Below are 20,446 nucleotides of genomic sequence, written 5' to 3' on the forward strand. Positions count from 1 at the left end.
GCTTGTAATATATAGAGCAGAGCTAACTAGCAAGTTAGCCGAACGTTAGCGGTTAGCTGTTTATGCTATGCTAGCTGTTGGCTACTTAACATTAACAAACTGGATTCCGCTGTAAGAAAGTTGTGAAACTTTACATTAAACTTGGCGACAACACTGTGACACCCCGCTGCATATTTATGTGTAATTCTCCCGTGTGGAGACGAGAGGTGGAGCGGCAGCACTGCAATAAGCTGTAAGCTAACGTTAGCAGCCACCTTGTTAAACCAGGTTTGGGCGCAACATCTTGCAAGAAACAGCATCTCAGGGCTTCTTAACATTTAACAACCTATTAATGATGCAAACTCAGCTAACTAGAAGAAGAAACGTAACCTTAAATACAAAATAAAACATTCACAAACTAAGGATTATCTAAATACATGTTTAACTCCATTACAGTTGCAGGACTCACCAGATCTCAAGTCTTCTGTTCTTTGTTGACGTCCCGATGCTCATATTTAACGTGTAGATGTAAAACGATCCCGATATTAATCCATAAACTCCTGCAGCTCCGAGCCGGAGCTGGAAAAGCGCCGGTGTGAAAAGGGCAGACAGCTGTAGCTCCGTCCGCAGGAGGAGACCCGCTCTAACTGACGTGAATGTTTCAAATGTGAACAACAGGCGCGGGCAGTTCTCATTGGCAGGTTTCTTCGATGACGTTTATATTAACCAATCAGGAGTGTTGTGGACTCATTCCAAACATGCCTGACTTGTCTGCCGTGTTATGGCTGAATTCCAATTCAAGTGCCGTAGTTCTGGCTGTCGGCCAGAATCCGAAAACCATGCACATTATACTGCATGAAAGACTAAGGCTTATTACTGTATATTGACCAATGGGAAAAAAAACACAGCAACGGAACACATCAATAAAACAAGGATAACTGTGACTTATTGTTGAGTAAATAACAGTGTGTGTTTTAAACCTGGGTCCTCCCTGCAGAGATTTCTCCACTTTCTAAGATTTTTATTTTTTTTAATGATATTGTCAACTATAGATGTTTACAATATAGTAAGTTAGGAATTTAATGAAAACATATTTATTTACTTTTGTTTCAACATTGGATATTTTGTGTTTGTGGTGGATTCAATCGAATATTGAGAAAATGATTTATGTAAAAATGTTTTACTTTACATTTTTTTTGTTTGACGCTTTTTTTTACAGTTTTATGTTTACCTTAAAATTACAAAGAAATATCTTAAAGTCTTATAATAGTAATACACTTTTATATTACGAGTTACATATTTAATTACAGATAATACTTTTTATTTTACGTACATCTGCATGTATTTTCTGAAAGTGCAAAAATACTGTAAATATTATATAGTAAATGTACTGTAAAAAAAAATGAAATAATCGTTATTTGTTGTTATTGTCAAAATACTTAAAATAATGTTTTGGATTGTTAATTTATAGTTAATATCTGTCATTTTACAGGATTTTGCAAGTTATTTAAAAAAACATGATAATTACTATAAAAATTTACAGTTATTTCCTGTAAAATTACGATCTTTTTTTACAGTGTGCCGCTCCACATTGCTTTTCTTCCAGACTGCAACGCTGGTCCCGCAAATCAAGCAAGAACGTGATTGGTCGATATTCATTGTGGGGGGTGGGGGGAGGAGGGGTGTTAGATAGATATAGAGTTGTAGTAAGTAGATAGAGTTCGCTATGATTGAGGTTTCGTTTATGCATAGGGTAGATTCTTTTAATTACATTTCCTTTATTGTTGGGTGTATTTTTTACATTTTGGATTTGCTTGGCGAGCTACTTATTGAGGGCTTGCGAGCTACCGGTAGCTCGCGATCGACGTGTTGGAGACCCCCGGTCTAATGGCTGTCACTGTGTGAGCTGCACACGGTGATATTCTATTAATGTTCACATTCACACAGTCAGTTGATTTTTGCCGGCCGTCTTTCCTGCAACGGCAGTTTTTCTGTATTTCCTTTCTCCTGTAATATGACTTGATCGCTTTAAACTCTGCACACTGAGCTCTGATTGGTCATCAGGCGGTGCTTTCACTGAGTTGATCTCTTATCCTGGAACCCAACCTGCTCGGGAGCAGGTTAGCCGTTCAGCATAAGTTACCATGGAGATCTAGCCCGCTAAGAGGAGAACCAGCGTCGTAGGACCGGAAACCCAGAGTTTTCCCTGAAGTTAGCTCACTCACTAATCTACTTTGCAACTTGTTTTTTAGATAGAATAGAATAGAATAGAATATCTTTATCGTCATCACACATCAGTGTAACGAAATTCAGTTGGCATCTCTCACTGCAGTACATAAATAAGAACACATCCATAAAGGCAGTGATAAAGCAGAGATAGTAGCAGTAATCAGGGTCATCACTTAAATGCACTTTACCAGAATGTTAAAATACATTTTTAAAGATTATTTAATAAAGAAAAGCTACAATGTTTAAATATAAATAGTTACTAAAAATATCTGTTTGATACTTAATAAATATACAAATAAATAAATAACATATGGCATTTTTGGCTGCAGTCTTTGATGGGAGGTAGTGTGTTTGTATGTGTGCATGTTCAAAGTTATAGTGAGTTTTGTGGTTGGACAGGGATGGGAGTGATGGAGGCCACAGCTCTGGGAAAAAAGCTGTTCTTCAGTCTGTTGGTGCGTGACTTTATTGACCTGAACCGTCTGCCGGACGGCAGCGGTTCGAACAGTGAGTGGCCGGGGTGTGTGATGTCTCTGATGATACTGCTGGCTTTCTTCTGCAGTCGACTCCTGTAGATGTTGTCAAGGTTGGGCAGCTCAGTCCCAACGATGCGCTGAGCAGCCTTCACCACCCGTTGCAGGTCCTTCCGCTCTGCGGCTGTGCAGCTGGTGTACCACACAGTTATGCAGCTGGTCAGGGTGCTTTCAATAGTCGACCGATAGAAGTTTACCAGCAGTTTTTGTGGAAGCCTGGCCTGTCTCAGTTTCCTCAGGAAAAACAGTCTCTGCTGTGCCTTTTTCACCAGGTTTGAGGTGTTTGAGGTCCATGTTAATTTATTGGAGATGTTGACTCCAAGGAACCGTAGGTCCTCCACGCTCTCCACTGCTTCTCCATGGATGTGGAGGGGGAGATGGACTTCCTTTTTTGTCCTCCTGAAATCAACAATGAGCTCCTTAGTTTTGGAGGTGTTAAGGACAAGGTTGTGCTCCTTACACCAGTCCGTCAGATGTTCCACCTCGAGCCTGTAGGTTGTCTCATTATTGTCTGTAATAAGACCGACTACTGAGGTGTCGCCTGCGAATTTGACTATGGAGTTGGAGGTGTGGATGGGGGTGCAGTCGTTGGTAAAGAGTGTGAGGAGCATGGGACTAAGTACACAACCTTGTGGGGTTCCTGTGTTTAGTATAAGGGGGGATGATAGATGCTTACCGACTCTGACTTGCTGTGGTCTGTCAGTCAGGAAGTCCATGACCCACAAGCAAAGTGAAGAGCCAAAGCCAAGAATATTCAGTTTGCTGACCAGTTTGTGGGGCATGACGGTGTTGAATGCGGAGCTGAAATCCACAAATAGCATCCTCACATAACTGCCTGGTAGTTCCAGATGTGTCAGAGAGGTGTGGAGGGCTGAGTTGATGGCGTCTTCTGTGGAGCGGTTTGGCCTGTAGGCAAACTGATGCTTGTCAAGGTCAGGTGAGATGATTGTTCTGATATGGGAAAGCACCAGTTTCTCAAAACACTTCATGACTATTGGTGTAAGCGCAACTGGGCGATAGATTGTTTATGTTCACACCACCAGATACCAAAGCAAATTCCTTGTTTGTGTAAATGAACCTGGCAATAAACTTGATACTGATTTTGATTTATCCAAAGCAACTTCCATACATTCAGTACTGTGGGCTGTCCCCACAGGAGCAACTTGGGGTGAAGTGTCTTGCCACTTCTCACAACGACATGCTGACTGCAGTGGGACTAGAACTTGCTCTTCCCTGATCCGAAGGAGAGTGCACTATCCCACTGAGCCACAGCCATCACTAGATGACAAGATAGGCGCTTCAGTTTTCCTTTAAGATCTCCTTTGGCTTAGGAAACACTCCTTTACGAAAGGAAAACAACCAATTGTGAAAGAGAAATGCGTATCATGTAAGTTACGGTTAAGCATTTTAACTGCTTATATGTTTGAACTTTAACAATATGTTAAACCAAAAGCTGAAATAGGAACATTGCACTAATTTCAGTAAAATTATCAAAAGTTTCTCAGTGTTTGTTTACTGAGTTGTGTGGAGTGTCTTAACTTTTTTTCAAAATGTTTAAATGGTGATATGCATAGTGATAGATGTGTAGGCCTAACAAGTTATATTGCAAAATATTTTATTTAGTCAAAGTATTTTCATACAATAATAGTGTGAGTGAGTTCAGTAGGATTCTCTAAGCACCAGTCTCTTTCCTAAATCCTGATGAATTCTCCATCACATCTTTCCTTAACCCCATGATGTTTTACCCTGAGTAATAGTGGTTAGGAAAAGACTATTCTTGACAATTTAACCGAACCCTAATACTGACTAATTTGATACTAGGTTTCAGCTCCTCCTCGGTTATCTCCTCAACTGTAGTTTATAACTCTAGAATCTATTGAATTGAATTTATTTATTTAAAACAAGGGACAGTGTACATTAATCAACATATTAAAAACATGTAAATGTACTCGAATTAGCCAAAAGGCTAGTTTTCACCGATAGTCCCTTTGCCAGATGGTGATAGGCATCCTAAAAGCAAGAATTTTTTTTTTCCCCAGCTGAACAGATTATACTTTTTAACAATGTGACAATGACGATACCGGAATGGCTTTTTGTCTAGTATTTTGAGTGCTTGTTTATATAATGATTCCAGTGGTTTTAGAGCTGTAGAGTGTGCATTTGACCAGCTTATCAGACAGTAGTTGATGTGGGTGAGAACCATTGAGTTAAGGTATAGCTTTGCTGCTGCAGTCGATAGGAAGTTTCTAATGTATCTGAAATTTGACAGATTGAACTTCACTTTATTGCAGACCTTTTTGATGTGGGTTTTGAAACTGAGGTTTGTGTCAATGTTTACTCCTATGTACTTATACTCTGAGACTTCCTGTAGTCTCCTTCCAGAGAAGAAAACATCTTGGTCTGTAACAATGCTGTGGCCCTTGGAGAAGAACATACACTGTCTTGGAAATATTTGGTTGCAAACAATTGTTGTTAAGCCAGGATGTAATATTCACCAAGACATCAGTCAACTTGGTTGCAACCTCTTCTGCGGTTTTGCCATGAGTAAAAACAACTGTATCATCAGCATACATTAATACATCACATACAGATACAGATACCACACACAGAAGGCAGATCATTGATGTACATGCTAAACAGGATTGGGCCCAATACAGAGCCCTGCGGTACTCGAGTTGACAGACATAGCGCACTAGACTTATGGTTCTCAATTTTAACACATTAAGCGCGTTCACACCGGAGTACTTTTACCCCGTACTTTTCCCGTTTAGTTCCGCTAGTACCCCTTATGACGCGTTCACACCAAAAAGAGTACTTAGTGCCGGGAACTTTTACCCCCATTTTTAGTGCCTGCTAGAGAGGTGGTACCAAAAAAGTACCAATTTCTATTGGCTGGGCGAATTGCAAACCACGCCCCGTAAAACTCTGAAAAGTTTTTTGAAGCCGCCATTGTATTTGCTGGCATTAGCATTATTAGCATTAGCCCCGCGCACCAACGGAGAGAGAATAACTTATGGCAACACAAAAAAAAACATGGGAGCGGTGGAGTGATGAGGAGGTGTCGGCGTTCTGGCGATTTACTCGGAAGGCTTCAGGGTTAGGGAGTCCCAGCAGCTTCTACTGAAGCCAGTCCCCAACTCCGGGGACTTCCGGCCGGGGACTTCGGGTGGCAGTATACGCCGTGAAGTTGTTTGCGGCCTGCCAGTAAACCCAAAGCAGAAGAAGACGAAGTGACGTCAGCGGCTCATTTGCGTAATCTTCCCTCAGGGAAAAGTATGCCGGTGTGAACGCGATTGGTACTTAGTGCCCTGGGGTACTAAGTGCCGGGGGACTAAGTGCCGGCACTAAGTACGGCAAAGTACTTGGTGTGAAAGCGGCTATTGGGAGCGGGATGAAAGATACGATTTAAAGAGGTCGGTGAATTCTATAGAAAAATTTAAGTTGAGCATTTTTTGCAATATGATGTAATAATATTACTTTTGTCGGTAACGGAGTAGTGTAACGCGTTACTTTTATAATTCAGTAATCACACTACAGTTACTAACATTGCCCCGACACGCGTTACTTCGTTACTTTTATAAAATCAGTCATAATCACACTGACCGACAAGAGGGGTTTCCGCCGCAGGTTTATATGTACGTAATCTGCGCGACTTGCACGTCCACATCTCCGCGTGCAGTGCTGCATAAAAATGGCTGAGTCAGCGATAACTTTCGAGGGGTGGAGGTATGCCCATTATTTTGAGTTCGTCCGAAGAATAGACAGGAATGTGACGGTGAGGTGCAAACTGTGTCCAGGCCAGAAGCTGTTATCCACTGCTGTAAACACCACGTCAAACCTCAACAAACACCTGCAAAGAACACATGCTAAGGTGAAGCTAATAGCTAAGGACCCCCGAACCCAGAGTGAGGATGTTGTGAGTGCGCCGCCGCAAGAATTTGGAGGACCGGTAACCAAAGCAGAGATGGACAGGCTTGTAGCATCCTTCATAGTAGAGGTAATGTTGCCCATTTGCACAGTGGAATCACCATCGCATCGTTCAGAGATATACTGCGCAAAATACAGATAGCAGGAGACAGAGGACAGCCATGGTCAGAGCTATCTGGATCAGTCTTATGCGACAATGGAAACTGAACTAAAGAGAACATTTGAAACTTTAGCAGTCTGCGTGATCTGCCTGCAGGGAGGGGCTGGCCGGCCCTGCGAGTAAAGTAACGAGTAAAGTAACGAGTAAAGTAACGAGTAAAGTAACGAGTAAAGTAACGAGTTACTTTATGTAGAGAGTAACGAAGTCGTGTAATATATTACTTTTTTTTAAAGTAATATGTAATATATAATATATTACTTTTTTTTAGTAACGACCCCATCTCTGGTGAGATCTCAGATTTGGCGTAGAGCTGTTGAGGCATGGACCGGTGATATACAAGTGAAGATTGGAGGACGATTGGACCGTGTCGATTGGACATCGTGTTTCATGGCGAGTTGTCTGTCGCCATGGCAACGGCATTTGATGACACCCCATAATACGCTTAGATGCGTTGATGGCTGCATCGTTACCAAACCTGTGAAGTTTTGGGCTGTTTGGAGTATTTTCACTGAAGTTATGATAAAACCGTGTTTCAAGGCGAGCATTGTGTTGCCATGGCAACGGCATTTGAAGAAATCTCAAAACTGTCCCGTAGATGTCTTCACGGCTGGACTGTTAGCACACATGTGAAGTTTGAGCACTTTTTGAACATTTTCATAGGAGTTATACATTACATTAGGAGGTTACATTACTCTCTCTCTTCTCTTGATCGCCCTCTCTCTTCTCTTGATCTTCGGCATATGATGATGACACCCCATAATTGACGTAGAGCTGTTGAGGGCAGGACCATTAACCTTTATCTGAAGTCTGCTGCTCTGAGCATGTCAGTTGGAGTGATGACATCATCGTGTTCCATTACACAGGTGTTTATAGTTGAGCTAACGAGCTCTGCAGAGATCATAGGTTTCCATTGTTCTGAATGAGATAAACCTCTTACATGTGAACGTTTTGTGGAAGAACTGTACAGATATCTGTGAAATTTCAAAACCTGAAGCATGTCAAGGAAGTTGAGTATCTGAAGTGTAATTTGTGTGTACTTTCGGGTTAATAATATGGCCTTTTTGGCAGTTTAACTAAAGGTGTGCGGCTGCTGCTGTGAGGAAATATCAGCCTGAAATTACAATGGGCTTTAATGGAGACATGTTGAAAGTTTTTGTCACTTCATGCCCTTAAGAGGCATTTTGCTTAATTATTTTTGCTTAATTATTTGTCATTTTTCAAGCTACGAGATGTTTTCCTACATTTGTCATGAAAAATGTAGGGTTTGGGAATTGGCAGTTTTTAATATGGCAGTTTTTTTTTTAAATATGAAGGCAAATTTCAAGATTTCCTACACTCTAGCTGTGACATCTCTGCCTTAACGAGCTGCGCAATGTTAAAGTTAAAATGTTAAAAATGTGATGTATTATGGGATGTATCTCTGGAATTATGAAAGTTATGAATGATAAAAGTAATAGCCTGCGATTCCCGACCGAGCTGAACGTTTTGATATTTGAACGGAGTTTCTGCGATGTTGAATGCGGGAGGAGAAGAGGGCCAAAATAAGTCGGCGGAATAATAAACTTTTTGTCCGTAGCATAACATATAGTTGGAATGCTGTATCAGCATTCCCACTAAATGATATGCGTTAGTGGCTTAACAATTGAGGAATTAATCTCTTTCAGCATGAATGTGTCCATACCGTAGATATCCTTAGCCCTTGAGGATTTCAGATTGGCTATTACTTCCGCAACCTCTGTCTCAGACACTGACTTTGGAACAGCTGCTGGCTCGCTAGTGTTGACAGTAGGGAGTGCATTTTCTTCCTGAGCTATGAAGCTATGGGCTATGGTAGCCACTGACTCAACAAAATAATTATTGAGTGTATGTGCCACATCAGCTGGGCACTGCAGAGTTGCGCCCTCAACCCTCAATTGAATTGGCTTGGCTGTAGTATTGTTTTGACCAGTTAATTTTTTTTATTTGGCTCCATATAGCTTTTGAGTTGCCCTGAACATTTTCAATAATTGTTATAAGGGAACTGAGAAAAGCAAAAGCGGACTTCTTTGTTGCCTTGTTTCTTAGCCTTGCAAATATATGTCTATCATGGGACATCTTTGATTTTATGGCTGTTTTTAAGGCACTGTTCCGCTCCTTCATTACATTTCTGACATGTCCGTTCATCCAGGGGAGTCTGTTTCTTGTTTTTATGTTTTATCATGATTGAAAATTCATTGATTGTGGCCTATAGTTTTCCCGTAAAGTTTTGACTAGTTACTTCTAAATTATGTTCAAGTACTAGATTTTCCCAATCTAAGTTTTGTATAGTTGATCTGAAGTCTTCTTGCTTGTTTCTTGGGATGCCAAATGATTCTTTATTACCTGCATGCGCAGTGAACCGTTTGCCAGTTAGTTTTCTAGATACCAGCACCATATTGTGGTCTGACAGCCCTGTTACCATATTGTATGATTTTGTAATCCTTTCAGGTCTATTTGTTAAAATTAGGTCAATCTGGGTACTGGTGCTGTTTGTTATTTGCGTTGGGCCTTTAACGATTTGAGTCAAATTAAAACTATCAGTAATTTGCTTAAGCTTCTTCCTTGACGACTTGTCTTCCCAGTTCAAATTTAGGTCACCCATTACAATTACCTCTTTCTTAAAATCATATTGACATAAAACCTTCTTGAATTGATCATAGAAGCTAACATTTGAAGAAGGTGGTTGATAAATTACTATTAAAGTAAAGGACATCTGAGGCGACAGGATCATATTTAGGCCTACATATTCTAAATCGATTGGGTCTTGCCATAGAATTTCATTGCAACGGATGGTGTCTCACGAAAATTAGAACACCGCCCCCTTTAGTATGCATTTGGTCCCTCCTGTAGCTATTATAACCCGGAAGTTGTACGGCAGCAGATGGAGAGTTGTCCGTAAGCCAAGTTTCTGTTAAGCCGAGGTCATCTAAATTAGACTCAAGTAACATATTCTTTATCTGGTCACTTTTTAGACAAGATTTTAGGCTTTGTATATTTAGGTGTCCCCCTAATATACCCTTTGGTTTTACCTTCAGATCCCAAATAATTCTTGCATTGTTTACAGTTTGGACGACTTTCCAATTTGGATTGCTCCGTTTACTACCCTACCACGCTTGTTGTTGTTGTTGCTGTTGTCACTGTGTGAGATGTTGTGTGGAACCACACCTGTACATACGCTGTTGTTACTTGCTGGAACCGTCGGAGATTTTGTCATTTTCGCTGCAAGGCTCCTTGGCGAAGAAGTCTCTGCTGGCGGTGAATTCACCGGTGACAGAGGCTCCTTGGCGAAGAAGTCTCTGCTGGCGGTGAATTCACCGGTGACAGAGGCTCCTTGGCGAAGAAGTCTCTGCTGGCGGTGAATTCACCGGTGACAGTTCGCGTGTAGCCGCGGGCAAGGATTCCACTAGTAGCGAGGACTGCTCTCCTTTTTGCCAAGGTATGTTCGATTCTGGATATCTGTCGACCTCCTTGGACTGCTGCCACTGGATGGTGAAGAGACGCCGCTGCTTGGCGAAGAGACGCCGCTGGATAACCCCTGGCTCGTCCGTGTTGCTCGGGGGGAGTGGGCGCCCTGCTGGATCGCCCTTGTTGGGCCACCCCAGGCCGGTGTCTGGATATTGCAGCTGGAGGACTGCTGGATCCTCCGTGGTGCTCAGGGAGGGTGCAGGTTGAACTAGGTGAGTTTGCTGAGTTAGTGGAGCACAAGTGGCCTCTAGATATATTTACCTGAGGGGAATTAGAGTTACAGGTGACACTGTCAGCGAAGCTTGCTTCGTTTGATGTCGGGCCAGGACATTGATGAATATCCCCAGACAGAAGCAGACAGATGGCTATTATCAGAGCCTCGTTGCTTTGTCGCCTGCTTGATGTTTTTGCCGTTTTCCTCCTTGTGTTGTACCACTGTGGAAATCGAAGAGTAGCAGCCAGGACACATGGTGGATCTTGTTTGTACTGATGAGTCCCATGAGTGATCGGATCATCATAGTTGACAGTTATATTCGTATATTTGTTGTTGAGAGATTGCTGAATTGCATTGATGTTTACCGGTTGTACAATTGTCAAAATTAGCGTGTACAATAGCAGGACAACTACCGCACCTGACCGACCTGCCGCCATTTTTCATTCATCACCCCAAATATTTCAGATGAAGGTCCCTGAAGCTAAATATTAAGTGGGGCCCTTGAGTGTCAAGTTTCCTTGACATAAAAACACTTGAGAAGCATTTCTCTACAGTATCCTGATGGTTTCATGTGTAACTCATGTTACCAAGAGGACATAGGTGGCAATAAAAACGATTTAACAAAATTAACTTTTCTTAAAATCAAAATTAGTGCTCCATTATTTAAACATATGACCGGGCCTATTCTTAAGCTAAATATGTCAGGCTGTTTGTGATAAAGAACATTTGAAAAAGGTGGAATTATTTAAATACTGCAACATTTTGAAGATTTGGAAATGTAGGGGTTTGAGTTTGAAAACCCAAGATAATGTAACACAAGTTCATGAGTGTAATTCTGAATGCTCACTGAATCCGTTTAAAAAAAAGCACATTCATAGAGTCAGAAACACACACACGGTCACACACACCTCATGCGGCAGATGAAGGAGCGTCGGGAGCCCATGCACATCCTCATGGAGGACTGCTGCCCCTCCTTCTTCACTGTCCCTGTCTTCAGGTCCAAAATCCGTCCTGTGAACACAGACAGCAGAACACATTACAACAGAACACATCACAACAGGGCACAGAAACATTACCATGTAGACAGGGAAAGAAGCATTTACACATTACTCTTCAAACTGTGAAGAAAGAAACCTGCAGAAACACCAATTCAGTTTGTGATCACAGCTCAGATCAACTGTGTGTTGTGTCAGAGCAGCATCTTTATGAACATATTTAAAATCTGTGATAATCATCTTTGAGGATCAGATATAGAAAGTGTAATTTTGGTTCAAATATAGCCACACTTCAAACATCTTGGTGACAGACTCCGACCAAAAAGGAAGAGAGAAATTACTCATATAATATAAGACCAAATCAAGATTGTGATTAAATAAGCCAGCCATATTTTCTGCACAGAAATTCCCTTCTGCTTTTGTTGCTGCTGTTTGCAGTACATTCATTCATCCTTACACAATCTTTAAAAACACCAACTCTCTTAAGCTTTTTCCCACCTATGTGATGAAAGCTGGTGGTGAACACTGTACACATTATCAGGACACTTCTTTAAAGATAAACTCAGCATTTGTTTACCAGTCATGGTTAGATCAACTCAGCGTACGAAATCAGTTTAATAATATCTTCTGGGTAAGGATGAGCAATTTGAGGAAGACATTTCTAATAGGACATATTCTGAGCATTATTGTGAATCTGTACCTCAGTTCTTATTATGTTCTATAAACCAACCTCAAGTCTTTCATGGTGATCTACATAATATATGACAAGTAAACGCATATTCACATTATCTCTACATATGAAAGCTTGCTGTTGTTGCTGATGATCATTTGAAGAAAAAACGACGTATAGCTAACAACAGCTGCACGTGTGCTGATGACTAAGATCACTCAACAAGTCTTTGTCATCATAATGATGATGAGTCATGTTTCTTCTTGGTTATTCTTCTTCGGGGGAAACTTTTGCTATAAAATGAAGTAATTATAAACAGCAATGTTTTTATTATACAAGCGAACACGCCTTCGTACGGAGGAGAACATCCTGTCATCTACAGTGACATGTTTTGCTGCAGTCATAATGTTTTTACCAGAGAAAGCCGATGTGCCTGAAATACAACATGACAGGAGTAGTTGCTGCTTTTGGGATTTCAGAAAGATCTGAAAATACATTTTCTGCTGTAACAGACAGAACTACAGGCTAACAAGAGCCAGAATATCACATCTACTCATCCTCCTGTCTCCCAGCAGTCACATCACCATCTTTCTGTTTGAAAATCTCCTGAAACAGAACGTGTATGCTTGAGAAGCTGACATAAGACACAGTCTCTGGAGTTTTAAAGACATAACATAATGAAAACACAGCAACAGATTACATACATTCATTACACGAGTGAAGGACAGATCTATTGCTATTTGATATTAAAATCATATTGGTCAGATGACCAACACTAATAGCATCTAAAGTAAACCGGTCCCTTCTGACAGAACTTCTAAAAGTTGTCTTTGTTTCCATTTTATTACAGTTGTTATCAATCGCACACATTTCTGAAAACAAGCTCCTTTTCTCACAACACTTAACACAATTCCCAAAACCACACACCCAAAGGGCAAAACACCTCATATGTCCTGCAAAATTAAACATACATAAACACTTGCTTTATTCATGACCAGATTTGTGTGAGACCAACTACACACTGTTGTGCTCAATCAAAAGCACTGTTGTCTTCAAATGGGCTTGGTTCTTTATGTAAATAATTCTGCAGAGAGAGATTCAATTAAAGTCTACAAGAACTACAGTGAAATATGCACTACAGCACTGTTGCAATTGTTCTTTCCAAAAATCAAAGAAAATAAAAATACTTATACTTAGGGATGGGTATTGTTAGAATTGTATCGGTCCCGATACTGGTGCTGCTTATTGAAAATTGAGATACTTCAATCCATAGCTTCTGGACAACTCTTCCAGCAGCTCTTGAGGAGGCCTGAACACAGAGGGCTGGTTTGTCTCTGACTTTAGACACCGGGCAAACATATGACATTTATGTACGCTGGTTTAGTTTGTTTATTCACCCAGCTTTCCGTGGTGATTTGCGTATGTAAGCAGAGCAGACCCACCAGTGCACGAGTAAATATTTGGAGGTTCAGAGTTGGGCTAACTTAACTAGTAGACTAAGCAAGTTAGCGGATTATGCTATGCCAGCTTTTGGCTACCTATAAACAAACTGTAACAATAAACTTGGTGACAGCACTGTGACCCCCCCTCCACTCCTCCACAAAGAACCTGCCAACAGCCCTCAGTTGACTGAATAACAAGTTGTATCCACTTCCCCTAAATTATCTCTTTATTCGTTATTCCCACAAAGAACTCCAGAAAACAACAGCTGGTGTTCTGGCCTGGTACTGTTGTTCAGTCCTCCATCAGTGAGCTGGACCAGCATGCAGTTCTGCAACACGCACAACACAGTTCAACAGCCCAAGGAGTGAGCCTCCAAAACAAACTGCTTTAGTTCCACTGAAGGAAACAGGACTGTGAGAAGCGCTGACACTTCAAAGGCTGTGTGTGTATGTGTGTGTGTGTGTGTGTTTCCCCTGCCACAGCTCTACATGCAGATTATTGTGTTGTGTGGATTACAATGCTCTGCTGGGTTCATTGTTGTTCAGAGGGCCTCTGGGGTCAGATGGACTGACAGACACACAGAGGAGACTCACAGCAGAAGAAGAGCTTCAACAATGCAAGGCTGCCCTCTAGTGGGCACTCTGATGTCACACATTTTTACATTTAAAAAATCAGTCAGTGTGGCACAGATGAAGTCCAATAAATAACTGACTTTTTCAGAATTCACACCTCTTTTTTTTTTCACACACACACACACACACACACACACACACACACACACACACACACACACACACACACACACACACACACACACACACACACACACACACACACACACACACACACACACACACACACACACACACACACACACACACACACACACACACACACACACACACACACACACACACACACACACACACACACACACACACACACACACACACACACACACACACACACACACACACACACACACACACACACACACACACACACACACACACACACACACACACACACACACACACACACACACTTCCTGACCAATATTGTAACAAATGTGTAGGCAGGAATATATTTCCCTTCTGATACATAAAGCATACTTTCAGTTTACAGCAGTACAGTTTTTTATATCTTACATAACATGAATATGTTTGAGTTTGGTTGTACTCTCTGCTAGAGCCTTACCAAGTTAATGGTAAATATTCACCTTCAGACATATCGGTTTTGGCATGTACGTAGCCGGAAAAAGTATATTTTAGAAACAGTCATGCATAGCTAAGTCATGGTGTCATCACAACAATGTTTGTGTTTGATTGTATGCTCTGCTAGAGCAGTGTCTTCACAGTAATTAGCACTCTGTGAAACTGTGTGTAGCTGCAAGTCTGAGCAGTTATGAGTGGCAGCCTGTTTTAGCAGCTTCCCTGGGTCTCTTCTTTTTCTGTTGCAGGCTAAAACAGTTAGCAAGGAAGGCTCGCTCTGTAGTTGGATTTCAACTGGACAATCTGGAGGAGGTGGGGGGGGGGGAAGAAGCTGGACAGTATCCTAGAGAACCCCTCCTATCCCTCCATGCAGAGCTAGTGAAGATGAGGAGCTCATCACTCTTATTCTGATGCTGTAATAAACCTGAATTTCCCTTAGGGCAGCGGTTTTCAAACTGTGAGGCGCGCCTCCCCTGGGGGGCGCCAGAGAGCTTCAGGGGAGGCGCGCGTGAGACAAAAAATAACGAGAAAAAGATGAGTTAAGTGACACTTAACTGTCTGTGGGTGGAGACCGAGTTCCCCCACCTCGCCAAAAAGGCTGTAAAAGTGCTCATTCCCTTCACCTCCACCTACCTGTGTGAGTGCTCATTCCCTTCACCTCCACCTACCTGTGTGAGTGCTCATTCCCTTCACCTCCACCTACCTGTGTGAGTGCTCATTCCCTTCACCTCCACCTACCTGTGTGAGTGCTCATTCCCTTCACCTCCACCTACCTGCGTGAGTGCAGGTTTTCCGCATTGACTTTGATCAAAAGCAAGTGCCGGTCAAGGACGCAGACTCATTGTTCCCACTAAAGTAGGGGTGAGTGTAAAAAGGAGGCAAAGTTGACGTTCAGTGTGTTGCCGGGAGCATATAAGGATGTATCCATGATATTGAAAATGTTAGAAAAATATGTGTTGAGAACACGGCGTGCGAAAATATACGGGTCGTGCTGCAGCTAGATTTACCTGTCCTCTGTAAGAAGGTGTCGGCGACTGACGTGCAAGGAAGAACGGCTGTCCACAGGCTGTTCCAACTTTAACAACTTTATTAACTTCCAGGGTAGTGAATTGAACATGCTATTGTAATTGGGTGTGTGGTATATTTTCATGCACGCACACGCATGTTCCACAACACACAAACTGAACAACACTAAATTGTCCGATCGCTACCAGTGTCCTTGCGATCTTGTTATAACAACAAGTGCACGTTACTGATTCAATATGGTTGAGACCATTCGGGCTTATTCTAGAGGGGTGCAAGGAATAGTCCAAGTAGTGGGGGAGTTTTATACAATATGTTTAAAACATAAAGATAAAAAGGTTTAAAAAAGTTATTGTTTAATGTTTTAAGGAGGTGACACTACTCAGCCAATCAAATCGGTGCAGTCAGTGAGTCAGCACGATAGATTCAAACACACACACAGAGACAAGACAAGAGGAGAGAAACAGTCTTCATTTTCTCTTACTGGACCTCTTTGAAATGCAATTGAATACCCCTGCATTATAGCAACAACAACAATACAAATAATAATAGCAATAATAATTGGGAGGGGGGGGCACGGCTGTTCTTATGTTCTCTGAGGGGAGGCTCACCTTCCCACACTTTGAAAACCCCTGCCTTAGGGGATAAATAAAGGTTTACCTAATCTATATCTTATCTTATATTAACAAGAGAAATGTTGCCAACTAGTAATTACAAATTGCGTGGACAACAACAGGACGTTGTGAGGTCACTTTCTGTACCTGTCATGGAGTTCTCCGAGGTGCTGAGCTGCTCCCTCAGCTTGTCCACGTCGTCGGGGTGGACCTGCTCGTACAGAGTGCTGCCGAACCACTCCGCCTGGGGGTGGTTCAGCACCGGCGCCACCGAGTCCGACACGTAGATCACCCGGCCCGTCTCCGCGGCAACAACAAAGAGGAAGCCGTCCGCCGCCTCCAGGATGAGATGCTTCAGTTCCTACAGGGAGCAGAGAATAACACGTGCACACACACATTAACACAGAAAAAGTAGGGCTGTGCATTCGAAAGAATCTGATGACAAAACACATACCATCATACTATTCAATTTGTTGTTATTACAAGGCAATATTTATGTACAAAATGAATGTTAAGAAAAACTGTGATGGTATAAAAAAAAAATACACCACTATATGCAGAAAATGTGTAATTTTCTTTACTTTTTATATTTATCATAACAGTGGAAACAGCATTTGCATTGATCACAGTACCTGACATCTAACATCTAACATCAGAGCACTCCCTTTGCCTCTCTCTTAATAGGCTGTGGCTCAGTGGATTGTATGATGGACTTCGAATCAGGGATAGCAAGTTTGAGTCCCACTGCAGTCAGCATGTCATTGTGTCCCTGGGCAAGACACTTCACCCCAAATTGCTCCTGTGGGGATTGTCGCTTTGGATAAAAGCGTCTAACAAATGACATGTAATGTAATGTAATGTAGAGACAGTGTTGAATTGAAGTGGGTAGCTAATTTATAATGAGCTGTTAAGTAAATGTAATAATTTTCCATGATTACAAATGGGTAAGAGGCCTGCACAATACCTTCATTATTTGGGACTCAATGGGAAAAGAGGCAGACACTGAGCTTGGTAATGAACAGAACATGCTGGGAAACATTTGACTGTCACGCTCTGGCTCCCCTTCCACTGTCAGGGTCTCAAATCAATCCTCAGCCTGTGATCTGCCTAGAGTCAATTCCCAGGATTCCCTAATATCAAAATCTTTCAAGTAGTTTGGAACATTTCCAGTAATAAACAGTGAATTGACCAGAAAGTTAATATTTTAATGTGTGTGAGAGTGTGTTTTAAGGTGCCTGTCTATGTGTAGAGTACAAATAGTGAGGGTGTCGTTTGTGTGTCCATGAGTTTTATGTTAAGCGTGCATGTTAGTGGGAGTGTCTTATCTGAAGAAGTTCCCTGCAGGCGTGGTGAGAATGGAACAGATGTACAGAAGCACATGATGAATTAATCCAGTAGTTTCAAACGGGGTTTTAATACGAGCAAATGTTGTTAAGGTGAGCCCTTAATCTGATGCACAGAATAACTCCACATGTACTGATCAGGGAATTGAAGAGTATTAGTTGGACATCTAAACAGAATATCTTGGTATCAAAACGCTAGACAATTTCCCCACATTAATCTAAGGAGTGCAATTTATTTTCTCCATCAAATTCTTTCTTTTAATTTGAAGGAAGAGCATCCTGCCTTCCAGATAGCCCTCCAAAACTCAATTGTCTTTACCAAAATGACTTTGTAGAAATGAATGATATTAAAGGATGTTGTGTAACCCAGTACCTGTTCGGTGAGGAAGGAGGGCTTGTAGGCCCCGTCAGTGGACGTGTTGCCAGTGCCCCTCATGGACTTCATATGGGACACAGCCATGCGCAGGATGGTCAGTTTGTCAGGTTTCCTGGCCAGCGCGCTACAGGTGGGGACCATGTCTGACAGCTCCGTGATGTACTGCGTCATTTTGTTACGCCTGCGTCGTTCAATCTCACTGTGGTTCTCTCTGAACAGAGAAGAGCAGTTAGACACTTAGAGGATAGACGAGAGACTAAACTCATCACCATTCTCTTCCGAATGACTGAAGGGTCCATCAACAGCAAGCTATAATCTGATTTCATCTTAATTAAATGGTATTAAACCATTACATCTCACTTTACACACGAAGGCACATTGCCTGGAATCTGTCACCACTGCATGCCAGATACTCATTATTTTATTTTCAGATGTCTGGTTTGAGTTTCCTCTTTGAAAACGATTGAGGACTCATAACAACACAGGGTGAGCCAGCAACATATTTTATATGTTATTGTTTTTTTAATCACCCTAAACTGTAAAATGTACACTTTTCACAATACTCTTTTTCTCAAAAATGTTGGCAAATATTCATGCCAATAAATAATAAATAAAATGAGTTGTGTAAGCAGCTCCATCAGACAGGATGCAGTTTACAAAGCCTGGCTCATATATCTGAGGTAAAAATAATGACAGCACAATACATATTTGTTATGTGAGCAAATATACAGTATATACAAATATTATACCAAGACAATATTACCGTTGTAATTATCTAGTAGTATATCAAAGTAAATAACTAAATTAGATGCAAACATAAAATGATTATATAAATTTTTAAAGAAAACCTGTGAAATGTCTGCAACATGGGAAGATCAAGTATGGGTCAAAAGTTGAAATACCTTATTTCTGATAGAACTTTTCAGCCAAACCTTTACATGGAGAAATGGCCTATGTCTAATGTGAAGTCATCCACTTTGTGTCTAGGGGGGCTTTAGGGATTGAGCTATCAACACAGCAGACATCTTTGTTTCCATGTTTATCTGACAGAGCTCTTATTATTGAAGCTGTTGAGGACTTGGGGTTGGGTCTGTCATTTTCTGTGGCGACACAGAACGCCTACTCTGGAGAGTGGGCTGCCATATGATTGGTTAGAAAGACTTTAGTGTGATGTGATTTGTTGTTAGAAGTCAGTTATCAGTGTTTCTGTTGTCCAGTCTCACTGACATCTGCACACCTGCTGAATAAACTACTCAAGTGTGGTCTAATAAGGACTTTTAAATGGAGGATAACTGATTAGTAGGTCACGTTCTTTGGATCAGAGGGGGTTATAGTGTTCAGGCTGGCAGTCTGTGGGGCCCTGACTCAGGGGACATCCTCTGTGGCCCCCAGCTGGCTAGGCCTACCTGGCATATATTTCCTTCTCCACACCAGGAATCTGATCATCATCATCATACCTGCAGAGAAGAGAGGACCGCACATGTAACTCATCGTACACACAGTGTAAAGACATCATGAAGCAGCTTTACTATCAGTACTCCTGAAGTGCACTGATGGTCACAACATAATGTCAGACTCGATGGTTTAATGCTTGATGGTAAAAACATGGCCGGTGTAACAGGTGCAATGATAATGCAATTGTGTATTTATTTATTAGCTACTTTTTACAACATGCTATTTGCATTAATAACATGATGAATTTATACTACTATAAATATATATATATGTATGCATTAACATGATGAATTTATACTATATATATATATATATAAATGAGTATAAATTCATCATGTTAATGCATACATTTACTTTGTAGAACACAAAGCATCCAAAATTCATTCCACAGTGATTATTAGTGATACAAACAGGATTATATTATATTCTATAATAATATAAAACTTTTAAAAAAGAGCCATTTGAATACAGAGCACTTTTACTTTTGATACTTGAGTACATTTTGCTCAGAAAACTTGTGTACTTTTACTTAAGTCACATTTAAACTCAGAACGTATTTTAAGACCACAGTATTTGTACTTTTACTTCAGTAAAGGATCTGAGTATTTTCCATCACAGTGAACTAGAGCTGTTGGTTAAGGGAAGCAGTATTGTAGTATTTCTGCACTGGCAACGCTCAACTTAGCAGAACAAAGGTCTTTACTTACTGCACATCCTACAGACATACACACTACACTATGAGAAAGAAGAAAAGGAAATAAATGATAAGTGAGTGGAAGGTTGATATGCAT

At 41.3% G+C, this 20,446-nt stretch overlaps 1 protein-coding gene across 2 annotated transcripts in view; it reads right to left on the bottom strand.

Moving 5' to 3' along the window:
* The window catches only part of arnt2 (aryl-hydrocarbon receptor nuclear translocator 2), an 88,095-nt gene that overhangs the window by 44,853 nt on the left and 22,796 nt on the right, over positions 1–20,446 (bottom strand). The window contains exons 4-6 of one of the 2 annotated variants that reach the window (XM_034127275.1): positions 18,198–18,399; positions 16,629–16,842; positions 11,434–11,536 (exon numbers count right to left, since the gene is read on the bottom strand). In XM_034127275.1, the coding sequence (XP_033983166.1) occupies positions 11,434–11,536; positions 16,629–16,842; positions 18,198–18,399 (519 nt within the window). Of the gene's footprint in view, positions 1–11,433; positions 11,537–16,628; positions 16,843–18,197; positions 18,412–20,446 lie in introns of both variants that reach the window. The other variant, XM_034127267.1, reaches the window with a different exon arrangement.

This window comes from Trematomus bernacchii, unplaced genomic scaffold, assembly GCF_902827165.1.
Source record: "Trematomus bernacchii unplaced genomic scaffold, fTreBer1.1, whole genome shotgun sequence".
In the NCBI taxonomy this organism is placed as follows: domain Eukaryota; kingdom Metazoa; phylum Chordata; class Actinopteri; order Perciformes; family Nototheniidae; genus Trematomus; species Trematomus bernacchii.